The sequence below is a fragment of the Puma concolor genome, chromosome A2, assembly GCF_028749965.1.
Source record: "Puma concolor isolate L17-30 chromosome A2, mPumCon1.1.hap2, whole genome shotgun sequence".
NCBI classification, from domain to species: Eukaryota; Metazoa; Chordata; class Mammalia; order Carnivora; family Felidae; genus Puma; species Puma concolor.
Genome location: NC_141668.1, coordinates 89,164,542 through 89,178,949, shown reverse-complemented (window position 1 = coordinate 89,178,949; position 14,408 = coordinate 89,164,542). Strand labels below are relative to the sequence as shown.

General features: G+C 41.7%; 1 protein-coding gene across 2 annotated transcripts in view; it reads left to right on the top strand.

The window, feature by feature from the left end:
• Nucleotides 1–14,111, top strand: part of SLC26A5 (solute carrier family 26 member 5) — a 31,040-nt gene extending 16,929 nt beyond the window's left edge. For both annotated transcript variants that reach the window (XM_086696878.1, XM_025929688.2), the window contains 11 exons: nt 2,198–2,345; nt 3,370–3,483; nt 4,780–4,857; nt 5,548–5,643; nt 5,852–5,958; nt 7,281–7,350; nt 7,875–7,967; nt 8,653–8,760; nt 9,420–9,620; nt 10,230–10,284; nt 11,842–14,111. In XM_086696878.1, the coding sequence (XP_086553004.1) occupies nt 2,198–2,345; nt 3,370–3,483; nt 4,780–4,857; nt 5,548–5,643; nt 5,852–5,958; nt 7,281–7,350; nt 7,875–7,967; nt 8,653–8,760; nt 9,420–9,620; nt 10,230–10,284; nt 11,842–12,026 (1,255 nt within the window). In that variant the 3' untranslated portion in view covers nt 12,027–14,111. The remainder of the gene's footprint in view (nt 1–2,197; nt 2,346–3,369; nt 3,484–4,779; nt 4,858–5,547; nt 5,644–5,851; nt 5,959–7,280; nt 7,351–7,874; nt 7,968–8,652; nt 8,761–9,419; nt 9,621–10,229; nt 10,285–11,841) is intronic.
• The last annotated feature ends 297 nt before the right edge of the window (nt 14,112–14,408 follow it).

Sequence of the window (14,408 nt, the reverse complement as noted above, 5' to 3'; positions counted from 1 at the left end):
AGAATGCTTCTCTAACTATGTATCTACATATCCTAGTACTGTTTCAGTTATCTGTGAGTCTTACTGCTGGATAATAGCTCCGAAACGAAGTCTTAAAACAACATCCAGTTATTTGCTCACAATTCACAACCTAGGTAGGGCAGCTGGGTGGCTCCGCTCGGGGCCTGTCATGCAGCTGCAGATGTCTGAAGGTGTGCCTGGTGCCAGAGGCTCCATGAGGGCTTCACTCATGTTCTGATACCTCAGGTGGAGGGCTGCAGTGGCGGACAGCTGGCTGCCATCTTCTCCCCACGTGATGACTCCGGCAGGGTAGCCAGAGTCTTTCACATGGTGGCTCAGAGAAACAAGACAGAAAAGCAGGAGGTGCCGAGCTGCTAAACGCACTCATATAGCGTCACTGGAACCACATCCAGTTGGTCGAAACCAATCACAAATCCAGCCCAGATTGACCAGAAGAGAAACAGATTCCTCCTCTACATGGGGGGAGCAGCTCCCACAAGTATGGGAGGAATGGCTGGTGGCCATATTTGAAAGCAAACTACCACATTTATCTATACACACACAGTACAGTGTCTAGTGACAGTTGACTCTTTTTGCTTTTTTAATGTTTATTTTTGAGAGAGAGAATGAGCAGGGGAGGGGCAGAAAGAGAAGGGGACAAAGGATCCAAAGCAGGCTCCATGCTGACAACAGAGAGCCCGACATGGGGCTCGAATTCACAAACCATGAGATCATGACCTGAGCTGAAGTTGGACGCTTAACCGACTGAACCACCCAGGCACCCTGACAGTCGACTCTTAAAGATCCCAGCCATGGCAATGTATCCTGTTTCTTGGTTTACTTTCCTTAACTCATTCCAGAATATGTTCTTTTCTCATATTCTGCAATCCCAAATCTGCTACAAGGTCTTCCCTCTTGGCTAATGCTTCTATAGCAAAGTGTAAGGGAAAGACAGTAAGTTTTATAGTCAGAGCTCCTGGGTTTGACTCCCTACTCCATCTTGGGCAAATTATTTAACATCTGCAAGGATCCATTTCTTTTCACCTATAAATTAGGATAATAATGGCATCTATCTAACAGGATTGTTGTAAGGACAGATAACATAGGTCAAGTATATGGCACGTAACATAGGCTTAGTATACATTCGTTTTTTTTTTTTTTTTTTCCTTCTCTCCCTTCCTTTCCCTCCCAGAACCTGAGACACCACCCCCTTCATCACTAGGATATGACACAATAAGAGAAATAGTTGCAGGGAGGCAGGTTCCCATGGTTTTTGTGGTACTTGGTGGATGAGCCATTTGACCTTGGACAAGTTGCTTAGTTTCACTATGCCTCATTTTCTTCATCTGTAAATGGGGAATATAGTGGTGCCTAGCTCACAGGGCTAGCAGAGATAAATAAGCACAGAACTTGGCAGAGAGGCAGCACCTAAAAAAATCATGGCTATTGTAAAAAAATAATAATAATAATATAGTACATGAATTAATTGTTATTTAGACCAATGCCTTGAATTGGATCAGGTGCCTCTGAAAACCTCTGTCGCCCCTCCCCCCATTCCATTCTGGGGAATCCCTATTCTGTTCCTTTACGACAAGGGTTCCAAACTGTAAGAATGGACCACAAAAACTGGGTTCTCCACTGGCCCCTCCAATTACCCAGGACTCCCAGGTGAGTCCCAAGGAGTATAATCTTCTGTTGCTCTTTTTTCATGTTAGAGACTCACCTGAAGGGGGCCTAGAAAGCAGAGTCCTTACTTGAAATAACAAGGGGGAACAGTCTGGATAGTCGTTCTCCTCTCAGATGGCCCTTGTTGAGCACCCTCCCTGAGCTCAGACTTGGGTTCAAATGTCTTGTGCCATCTGAGAACTTCGCTGACCCTCTCTTCCTGTTCCATGTCTTACTCACACCTGCCATACAGGGTGTCATGAGGTATGAGGTTACTCCTTTTCTAAATAAAACGGCATCTGATGTCTCCTGATAACCCATTCAGGTAGAAAGCTGGTACTCTAGGGTTGGGGCCTAAAAAGAACCTGTGTGTGTCAAAGAGGGCTCTCCTTTTTGCCAAAGCAGAGCAAACAAATATCCAAGCATTGATCGCCTCATTTGCAGATGATGCCCTTTTGAAATGCTCCCCTCTAGTTGCATGTTTTTTCCCAGTGGTCACAACACTCAGGTTAAAGTCAGCTTGACCTTTCAGGCTACTACCTCCAGCCAACCCGGACACCAGCCTCTTCCACCTCGTGTACGTGGATGCCATCGCCATAGCCATTGTTGGATTTTCAGTGACCATCTCAATGGCCAAGACCTTGGCAAATAAACATGGCTACCAGGTGGATGGCAATCAGGTAAAGATCATTAATTCCCTGCAGATACTTCATTGTGGTATAATCATCCTGCTATGCTACATAAGGCAAATGAATTGGATTTCTCTATCTTGATAGAAAAACTTCTAGTTTGATGATGTATTTATTCAACACTACATTTTTTTTCATTATTTATGTGCATTAGATCATTAGAACACTGAGGTACAGAGTCCTACCTCATGTTACAGCTAGGGGTCTTGTTAGGAAGATGAAATCTCTGATCGGAGGCTCTCAGTTTGCCACACTCTGACAGACGTTGGCCCTGTTTTTAAAGCTCACAGCCTGAGAAGCAAATGTTGTTCTAGAACCATTCTACTCTACAGGAAGACTTCTCTTTGTTCATTAAACTTGGAACATATGATTCATCACTCAAACTCCACATTATATTCTTTGCCACCTCCTTTTATAACTATCTACTGACTCACTATCTACAGATAAGGTATTTAATCTGAATACCATAAGCCATAATTTTGGCATGACAATGACTATTTTAACACACCATACATTTCTAAGAGAAGATTATATGCTCCGCGTTCACACAAGACACAGTGATCCAACTAGGAAGACAGGACATATCCCTGAGAGCAGGACTCACTCACTGGTCCTAGGAGGACACTGTGGCATGTGTCAAAGAGCAAGAGATCAAGCATTTAAAAGATGCCAATAGTTCTATACACCAGTAAATTACTCGTAACAAAAATATTTTGTCCCTTGCTGCAGTTATCTTAAAAAAAAACCATTTTTAGTGTAGGAGAGTGTGTTTAACAAAGAGGGGACTAGGTAATGACTGCAGCTTTTATCTCTGACAGAACAAGAACTCTGTTTTTCTCCCACCTTAACTTATTCAATAATCCCTATTTTAAACTCATGCCCAACAAACTCTTGTATCTAGAAAAAGAATGAAGAGACACCTCCTACTGTTGAAAATGTGTATTAAATGGGCCATCATGCCTTTTTTCCTGAAGAATGACTGACCTTGTGTGTGCTTTGTTTCCCCCTGGAAAAGGAGCTCATTGCCCTGGGACTGTGCAATTCCATTGGCTCACTCTTCCAGACTTTCTCAATTTCATGCTCCTTATCTCGAAGCCTTGTTCAAGAGGGGACTGGAGGGAAGACACAGGTGTGTATGCAACTGGCCTCTGAGGACTGGTGATTTGGGGTGGTAAACTTTAAAATTTTTTTTAAGTTTATTTACTTTGAAAGAGAGTGAGAGAGCTGGGTAGAGGGAGGGAGGCACGGAGGGAGGGAGGGGAGAGAGAGAGAGAGAGAGAGAGAGAGAGAGAGAGAGAGAGAGAATTCCAAGCAGACTCCACACTGCCAGCATGCAGCCCACCACGGGGCCCAATCCCAGGAACCATGAGATCATGACCTTAGCCAAAATCCAGAGTTGGACACTTAACCCACTAAGCCACGTAGGCACCCCTGGGATGATAAACTTTAATCCCTTGATCCTATTTTGAACCCCAGCAAAACTTCTCTGTCTGAAGATTGATGCTCCAGTGAGCTGTGTAGTGAATCAGAGAAAGGCATGAATGATTGAAGCAAATCCCAGGAACTGAATCTGTAGGAAAGAGGTATATTCTCCAGTTAAATTGAAAATTCTACAACAGCACTAGTTGCTACCAGTAAACCTCAAAGTTCACACATAGGATGTTGTCATGAAAGCCTGGGACTGGGTATGGTCAGGATGCCAGCACCGTCCAATAGAACCTTCTGTAGTGACAGAAGCGTCCACTGTTTTGCACCATCCAATATGACAGCCACGAACCACCCGTGGCCCTTGAGCACTTGATATGTGAGAAATGCAACCAAGACCTGAATTTTTTAATTGTACCTCATTTTTATTTTAAAAACGTAATAGCTGCATGTGGTTGGTGGCTACTACATTGGGCAGGAGAGTCTCATTTGACTGTTGTGGGTCTCGAGGCAGCACCATTATCTCCTTTCCCTCGCCCCTGGCAAGGGCATTTTTACTAGGGTATTTAATCATTTCAGCCTCTGTATAGAAGCTCTAAGAGAGGGGCACCTGGGTGGCTCAGTTGGTTGAGTGTTTTGACTATTTCGGCTCAGGTCATGATTTCACGGTCATGGGATCCACTGAGTGTGGAGCTTGGGTCTCTCTCTCTCTCTCTCTCTCTCTCTCTCCCCCTCCCTCCCTCCCTCTGCCCCTCTTTCCTGCTCATGCTCTCTCTCTTAAAAAAAAAAAAAGTAAATAAAAAATAAAAGCTATAAGAGAAACCGAACTTCAGAAAGGGAATGGGAAGGAATATTGGTGTATGTAATTGTTTTGATGACTTGTTTGAACCCATATTTTCTTGATCTTCCTGCAGTGATTATCAAAACACTAAGATCACCTCTGCCCCACCTCTTACTCATGTCTCCTAAAAGCCCCTTCTGTGTGTCTTCTCTCGTTCAGCTTGCAGGTTGTTTGGCCTCACTAATGATTCTGCTGGTCATATTAGCCACCGGGTTCCTCTTCGAATCATTGCCCCAGGTGTGTAGCTTAGATGTGGGGTGATCTTTTTCCATGTGTAGGGATTTTTCTATTTTATTTGTTTGCATTTCTGTGACTGTCTCGTGGGTTTTTACTGTAACCCTAGCAGGGTGGTGTGCGAAAGGCCAAGGCTAGGGCCAGGATCCTGCTCCACAGTCTACAGTTCTGCCCCACAATCTGGATCTTGGGAAAGCCATCTCAACATCTCTGGGTGTCCGTTTCCTTATCTGCAAAGTGGGGGTTTGGACTGATTAATCTCCAAGGTCCCTTCTCTCTTTGATCTTCTGTGACCTTATACTTCCATTAAAAATCTAAGATGGCCTTCACTCCTAAGACATTTGTTTGCTGATCTATTTAATCTAGTAGAGATCAGGAATGATACAGAGTGGAGAAAATCATAACCTAGGAAGACCAGGAGTGAACTAATTCCTTGAGTACCAAGTTTAATTCTGAACCTCTTGACCACCATGCAGGTTTGCTACTAGGATATATGCCTGGTTTTCCAAGGCCCATTTTAGCTAACCAAGTCCTGAAAATCCAGGTGTTCATGGCTCCAAATGTACCATCACTGCTGCATGGGAAGTGAGTGGGGAGAGGATGTGGGGAGGGCAGCAGGAGGACAGTGAGGAGCCAGCAAAGGGGGCTCTGTGGACACAAGAAGAGAGGCACGCATCATGTGCTCTGTTTCAGGCTGTGCTGTCGGCCATTGTGATTGTCAACCTGAAAGGAATGTTCATGCAATTCTCAGATCTCCCCTTTTTCTGGAGAACGAGCAAAATAGAACTGGTAAGTAACACAGGTGATTGTTAGGTTAATATGTCATACAACATGTGGATGATGCTGATAAAAATGTGAGAAAGCTACGTTAGTGAAGTTATTGTATGTAGTATCAAGTTAGGCAAGGTTAGGTACTATGTGTATGTGTGAGGGGAGAGAGAGACGCTTAGGAAATTTTTACCATGATTCTACATAAATCTTTCTGTCTTTTGTTTAGACCATTTGGCTGACCACTTTTGTTTCCTCCTTGTTCCTGGGATTGGACTATGGTTTGATCACAGCTGTGATCATCGCTCTGCTGACTGTGATTTACAGAACCCAGAGGTGAGTGTACAAATTGGGATGGATGTGGTTGTCCTGCCTGAAATTGTGGTGTTGACTTTAAATATATCCTGTTTGTCGACAGATACCATTAGACTGTCAGTATCTTGATTGTGGAGGTGATGTTCCCGGAGTCCAGTATCAGGTGTATAGGGTGTATTCTCTGCAAGCTTGTTGAGGGAATCCACCCAGAAAAACAGCTAACATTTGTATTATATATTCTGACTCACACAGTATTTGTGCATACCTGCTAAGAACACCAGAGTATTGTAGCAAGACCATGGAGTGTCAATCAAAGACCTTGAGCCATATTCTGGCTTTGCCTCTGACATTGAACAACTCACTCCACTAGGCCTCAATTTCTCATCCACACGACAGTGGAAATAAGCCTCGTACATTGGATATAATAAGGTAATATGAGGTACTCAAATAGTATCTGTCATCATTACAGTACCCAATTTGAGCCACCTTGTCCTGTAAAAAGAGGAGGACTCTCCAAAAATAATGTTTAAAATCTATTCAAACCAAACTGAAGAAAAGTTCTAGGCTAATTTGAAATTTTTCATTTTCTCCCCACACCTTCAGCTGACTACCACCCCCATGGGTCAGAGCCTCTTACAGGAGACAAAAAGAAAAACTCCTCCCCTACTTAAGAATAAGAGTAGGAAGGGGCGCCTGGGTGGCGCAGTCGGTTAAGCGTCCGACTTCAGCCAGGTCACGATCTCGCGGTCCGTGAGTTCGAGCCCCGCGTCGGGCTCTGGGCTGATGGCTCAGAACCTGGAGCCTGTTTCCGATTCTGTGTCTCCCTCTCTCTCTGCCCCTCCCCCGTTCATGCTCTGTCTCTCTCTGTCCCAAAAATAAATAAACGTTGAAAAAAAAAAAAAAAAAAAAAAAAAAGAATAAGAGTAGGAAGATAGTTGTGTCTACTCGGTGGATGAGAATTTGAGTTGCACATTCCCTGGCATAGCTTGAACTTTGCACAGTTCACTTTTGCCCCCATCTTTAAATGCCCAAGTCTTTTGTCCTAACCCGATGGTGGGGTGTGTGTGGGAGGGGGAGGGGTGTGTGTGTACGGTCTGTGTAGTGTGAGGTATATGTGCTGTGTATGCATGTGTCGTGTACGTTCAGGGCAGGGTGTGAGGGCCTGGATGGCACTGGGATTGTGATACGTATGAACCCTCTGCAAAGGTACCATACAAGGATCAAGTGCCCCCGAGTTCACTAGCAAGTCCCTACATGACATGTAAACATGCCAAACCTCATGGTTGAACCACATACGGGGGCCTCAACACACTGGTATTTTAATACACTTTCTCTCTCTTCAGTCCCAGCTACAAAGTGCTTGGACAGCTTCCTGACACTGACGTGTATATTGATATAGATGCATATGAGGAGGTAGGACATTTTTCTGTCATTTTAAATGGTTGTAAGTATGTCATGTGATCAGCTGACTATTATTTTTATGTAGGGCAAAAAGTTGGGGGCTGGAAAAGAAGGAAGTGTAGTGGTCAGAGCGAAAAGCTTGCACTTCAGGGCACCTGTTTGACTCAGTCGCTTTGGCATCCGACTCTTGGTTTTGGCTCAGGTGATGATCTCACAGTTCATGGGACTGAGCCCCCGTCAGGTTCTGCACTGACAGCACAGAGCCTACTGGCCATTCTCTCTCTCCCTCCCTCCCTCTCTCTCTCAAAATAAATAAATATGTTTAATGTTATCAAAGAAATATGACAATGTGTATTTTCAAGGCTTTCTTCTCAGAACTCCTTCCTCTACGTGGGGTAGTGACAGAATTTTATCTGAACACCGTAAGAGGGCCTTTTGTGACTTTTGTGTTGATTTTCAGGTTGGAGGAGGGAGTAGGTACAGTTTGACTCTGAAATATTTCCACGTGTTAAATTTGCTCACATTTTCTTTCTCAGGTGAAAGAAATTCCTGGAATAAAAATATTCCAAATCAATGCCCCAATTTATTATGCAAATAGCGACTTATATAGCAATGCTTTAAAAAGAAAGGTGAGTCATGAGAAATGGATTATTTTTGAGGGGACCTGTGGATTGACAGGGGTGTGAGGGACACTCAAATGTCTTCATATGCCTTTTATACTATATCATTCTCTCCCTTTCTCTCTTTATTGTGGTAGAATACCCAGAAAATTTACCATTTTTGGTAAATTTACCATTCAGCACATGGAATTGAGTACATTCACACTGTTGTGTACCCAACACCACCAGTCATTCTTGTTTATCATATACATATACTACCTTCTCAAAAAAAATTTAAGAAAAAGAGTGAAAAAATAATTTTAGATTTCCTACTCTTCAGATCATGTGGGTTCCTCTGGTCATGGTTAGAACTTGACTCCACACTGCCCACTATACAGAATATCTCCCCGTCAACCCACATAGTCTCTTAAATATAAGAATCTGAGAGTAAGTTTGAAAAATGTTACTTTAAACATTCTCTTCAATACTTTGGCGTACTCACTGCTGCATCCTGCTAAATATACACAAGAATAAGGAAAGTTACTCATGCTCCTTTAATGAGAGTGACTCAGTTCACAATATCTGAGGGAAAGGTAGAGGTGGGGGGATTACTTGGCATAGAAAACAGTCACATGGGGAGATCTGAAGATTAATTGCATTTGGTGGGTTCCTGGGAGCCAAGACATGATTTCGCATATATTGTTCTTCTGTAAAGACTGGAGTGAACCCAGCGCTCATAATGGGAGCAAGAAGAAAGGCCATGAAGAAGTATGCTAAGGAAGTTGGAAATGCAAATATGGCCAATGCAACTGCTGTCAAAGTGGTGAGTGGTCTCTTCATTGTAATTCTCCCTCCTCTTAATCTGCACCACCCCCCACCTTTATTCACGATGGAAGCCTTAACACAGCAGGAAGCCCCTAAAATAGGAAAGCTTAGAAACAATCTAAGTATCCTCTATATTATTAAAGATACGTAATAAAGTCAGCCATGTGAACACTTCTGAAAAAAGTAGGGATATGAGCCCTGGAAAACATTTGTTTAAATTAAGATCACACAGTACCTTAATAAATTTTTACCATGGGTGCTTCATATAGATTTATTCAGCTGACAGTAAACAAACAAACAAACAAACAAAACCCACACACCTCAAAGGCTGGATTTTGCTGTTCAAGCCTTATGGTAACTCATGGTCATGCTGAAGTTCATGGAACTATTTTAGAAATGGGGAGAAAATGGCTATGATGACAAAGGAGAGTGGATTTCATTGAACAGAAACAAGAGGAGGAAGAGACGAAAAGAAACTGAACTAACACTGAATGTTATGTACACATCCTTTTTCTGTCACATTGCAAGGCTGGGATGTGGCAGTCATTTTAGACAAGGTTTGGTAGAGTCAGTAGCTTGACAATATAGGGACTCATTTTCCCCTATAAATGAATGTGAGCTGTTCATAGACTTCTGGTTTGGTGTAACTGTTCACAGGATGCAGAAGTCGATGGAGAAGATGCCACGAAGCCTGAAGAAGAGGATGACGAAGTAAAATACCCCCCAATAGTCATCAAGAGCACATTTCCTGAAGAAATGCAAAGATTTATGCCCCCAGGGGATAACATCCACACCATCATTCTGGATTTTACACAAGTCAATTTTATTGACTCTGTTGGTGTAAAAACTCTGGCCGGGGTAAGCATCATCTTAAATGAGTGGTTTTCGTATCTCTGTTGCCATCAGTAAAATGAGAGTTGAACTAGGGTCCCTTTTCAACTCTTAAAATTCTTCTTTGTTGTTGCTTTTTTCCACTTTTGATGGTGGAAAATTTCAGAACTATACAAAAGTAAGGAGCATAGTGTAACGAAGCCCCATGTAACTATCACTCAGCTTCGACAGTTCATCAGTTAATGGTCAGTCGTGTTTCATTCAGCCCACACCCGCTTTCCGCTGCTTTTACTTTAAAGTACATCCCAGTCATCAGTCACCTCTTAGTGAATATTTCAGGATACGGCTCTACAGAGGATTCTTCTAAAAATCAGTACCTTTATTCCACCTACATAAAATTTAACAAGAGTTCCTTGAGAGCCCTCATGATCACTGTCCATGTAAAAATTATATACAAAATTAGTTTTAAATGATTAGCTCAAAAATGCATAATTTTTTAAAATGCATAATTACTGAGGCCCAGTAGCTCAAGCAAATGAACTAGTGTCTTGTATCAGTAGATACATATTGGTAGAAAGAGACTTGCATCTGGCACGGAGTCAAGAGAAACTAAACTTTATTTCAACATTATTACAGATTGTAAAAGAATATGGAGATGTCGGTATTTATGTGTATTTAGCAGGATGCAGCGGTGAGTACATTTCTAGAATGGGGAGAAGCTTTAACACTTTAGTTTTGTTTCTGTTTTTTTAATAGCATTTTAAAAGTTTGGAAAGATTGGGGCGCCTGGGTGGCTCAGTTGGTTAAGCGACCAACTTCGGCTCAGGTCATGATCTCATGGCTTGTGAGTTCAAGCCCCGTGTCAGGCTCTGTGCTCTCAGCTCAGAGCCTGGAGCCTGCTTCAGATTCTGTGTCTCCCTTTCTCTCTCTCTCTCTCTCTGCCTCCCTTGCTTGCTCTCTGTCTCTCTCTCAAAAATAAACAATAGGGGCGCCTGGGTGGCGCAGTCGGTTAAGCGTCTGACTTCAACCAGGTCAAGATCTCACGGTCCGTGAGTTCGAGCCCCGCGTCGGGCTCTGGGCTGATGGCTCAGAGCCTGGAGCCTGTTTCCGATTCTGTGTCTCCCTCTCTCTCTGCCCTTCCCCCGTTCATGCTCTGTCTCTCTCTGTCCCAAAAATAAATAAACGTTGAAAAAAAAAAAATTTAAAAAAAAAAAAAAAAGAAAAAAAGAAACAATAAAAAAAAAAAGTTGGAGAAGATTTTCCCTTAATTTTTGTTTTTGGCAAAAATGAAAATTATTCTGAAAATCACTCTAAAGCTAGCTTTGAAATTAGCCACTTCCGGGCACCCCTTTCACTGGGCCATTGTGGCAGGCCTCCTGACCTGGATGTGGAAGGAAGGAGCTTATAAACCACTGTTCTGGGCTGGTACATTTAATGATTATTTAAAGGCTGCCTTAAACATAGTTCTATAAAATCATTTAGGTTTTTCCATACAATGCCTGCTATTTTTGCTTTATATTAAATTTTGGTTGAAACCAAAAAGTGCTTGAAAATGAAATCTACATAGACATCGCTTTTCACCTGCCAGATGGGCAAAAAGGAAAAATGTCTGCAAACATGCTCTGTAGGCACCCTGTGGGACAACAAGTGCTCATAGACACTACTGCTGGGAGTGCAAAATGGAACAGCCTCTGTGGAGGGCAGGGCGGCATGATCTTTCCCAACTACAAATGCACTTAACCTTTAACCCAGCACATCCAGCAATGTGCTGCATGTATTCAAAATGACACATGTACGTGGTTGATCAACTGTGAGCAGTTGTAGAAACTGGTTACTGTCTATAGAATAAAGGACTGGAAAAACCTTAAGCATCAAAGAAAAGGACCAGTTCAATAAACTAGGGTATATCCACATGATAGAGTATCATGTAGTGGTAAAAAAAAAAAAAAAAAAAAAAAAAAATCCAGAATAATCTATATATAATGTTAAAAAGATACTTTGGGGTAAGAAAAAGGGGAAAATAAGAATATATATATTTGTATTTACTTATATCTGCATAAAGAAATACTGAAAGAAAATGCGAGAAAGTAGTTTCCTGCAACTGGGGTGTGATATCACGGGGACAGGGATTGGAGTGACACTTTTTACTCTATCACTGTAGTATTTAAACTACCTAAGAGTGTTAATTTTTTTAATGTTAGACACCGATAGCCAAAGTGTGGGCTAATTTTCCTTTCTTCTTTTATAGCACAAGTTGTGAATGACCTCACTCAAAATCGATTCTTTGAAAATCCTGCCTTGAAGGAGCTGCTGTTCTACAGCATTCATGATGCAGTTTTAGGCAGCCAGCTTCGGGAGGCGCTTGCCGAGCAAGAAGCCACGGCTGCCCCTCCGCAGGAGGACTCAGAACCCAACGCCACTCCAGAAGCTTAGAGGAGGAACCCAGCTGGGATGGGGTACGAGCCTCTGGGAAATTACTCACTTACACATTTTAAGTACTAGACACTAGACGTCCCCCCACTAAGGGTAAATGCTAGTAGTCAAGACTTGATTTGGAGGGTGAATGACGCACATAGCAAGATGTATCTTACTTGTGTTTTTTTTTTTTAATTGAATTATTTCAAAGATAAATTGTCCCTCTTGCCTGCATTTACTGTGCAGTGACATTCCTGTTACCCTTTAGTGTTACCTTTATAAGCCGAGCGTTCCAGAAGTTATTTCCTTTAAGTGCTTTACGTACCAATCATATATGCTTTCACCAGATGGGTAGCATCCTTACTTTGGTACTTGCTGGTGTACAGACTTTCTGTAATCAGAGCTAACTAACAGAAGGGGCACACCCTCAGTTTTCTAGAAGTTCTTTAAAAATAACCTTTTATTACTAAAGAAGCATTATGAGTGCAATAAAAAAGAATAGAAAAAATAAAAGAAAATAAAAACATTATATTGCTACCATTCAAAGATTATCACTAACACCTTAAGGCATATCCTTCCAGATCTTTTTCTGTGCATATATACTTACATTTTTTAACCAGAGTAAGATCATATTCTACATAGTGCTCTGTAAGTCATTTTTCAGTCAACAATCCTTGTTTCCTCATCTGGAATACTTTTACCTCAGATAATATTCAGGTTTCCCCATTTGTCCTCAAATTTATACTTGGTCTGTCCAGACTAGTATCCATTCTGTGACCTGCCACTACAACTGGTCATGTCCCTTCAAGTCCCTTAAGTCTATCTTAATCCAGTGCAGTCCCTTTTATGACATTAAGTTGTTGAAGAGAGACTGGGGCAGTTGTCCTGTAGAATCCCCATTTTGTTCTTTCAAGGTGTTGTATCGCTTGTCCCTTTATTTCCTGAATTACCTGTAATCTAAAAGTTTTATCTAAAAGCTTCATGGATTTGAACAAAACATTTTTTTTTTTGCTGGAATATATCCTAGATGAGACACATGCTTTAAATCTCATCACATCAGAAAACACATAATATCTAGTTGACCTACCACTAAATGATGCTGATAGCCTCATCCCCCACTTACGTTTTCTCCATTGTGACTTGTGAGTTTTCTATCTGGTTTTCCTTTGGCATTGAATGAATGACCAGTTCCCATTAGCCATTCACCCAGGGGTTTTAACAGTGATAATCCTTGCCTAAATCAATAATTTTATTAAGGCTTGAGATTTTTTTTTCCATTTCTCTCATTTCTTCAGCACTTATTAGTTGGTGTTTCTTTGTAAACTACAGCTATCCCTCCTCAACCTGAGCTATTTGGTCATCCTTAAATACAATCCTTTCTTACTGGAAAGGCAGATTAAATGCTTTATTTTTCCATTTAATTATCAACTTCAAAGTAAGGAGTTGGTTTAATGGGCAATGACATAGTAGGCTCTTTTACATTTCTCTTTTTTCGGTGTAATCATAGGCTTGTGTATTTTTACGTTTTAATGTTCCTCAGTCCATTATAATAATTCTTTTTGGTGCTCATTTGTCACTACTGTGACCAGTAGGCGCCCCTAGAACTTCTGTTGCTGCTAATAGTAAAGTAACCTTAAAGACCATGTATTTAAGAAAGCTAATTTCTTGATATAACTTAGTATCTTCCTTGGAAGTCCATAATAGTTATCAGTTAATTCTTATCAGACCCAGGGGGGGTAGGCCTATGAATGAGTAAAATGCCTATTTCAGGCACTCTTCATAGTTGTTCAAGTGGGGGGGAGAACTTTAAGCCAATTCGCCATCAAAAAGGTCTTGCTCTTGTAGTTCTAAGTACTACCTCACTCCAAATCAAAGCACAAGTATTAGCCAACCTGCCTAAAGCCTTCTCTGCTGAGATTTCCTGCTAACAGTCCATTTTTCAAGTATGTTTTCTTACTGACTTCTTTTTAGTTTTCATAAAGAAAACACTGCCAGGAGAAAAGTGGGCAGATCCCAGGAAAGAGTCGTGTTAGCATGGGTCTAACTCCAACCAAACCCTATGGTTTGTTTGCTTTAACTCTCAGATTTTGCAGTGACTTGACTAATTTAATCTAAAGTGGACCCCCTCCTTTCTAATCAGTACTTAATGGAGATCTAGAAAGAAATGAGATTTTCACCCAGCTACTTCCTTTGCAATCATCACACGCAAGATCAGATACATCTACATTCTGATACAGACTGCCTTCTGAAGGAACATGTAGTTGTAGCACCTCAGCTTTAGTGGAAGCTTTAGAGGGCCTGCACCATTTCCGCCACTAATGCAGAACTTAAAGATTCTAAACAATGTTATAAAATACTTCAATGCATTGACTTTAGCACCCATCTTCATCAAATGCTTTA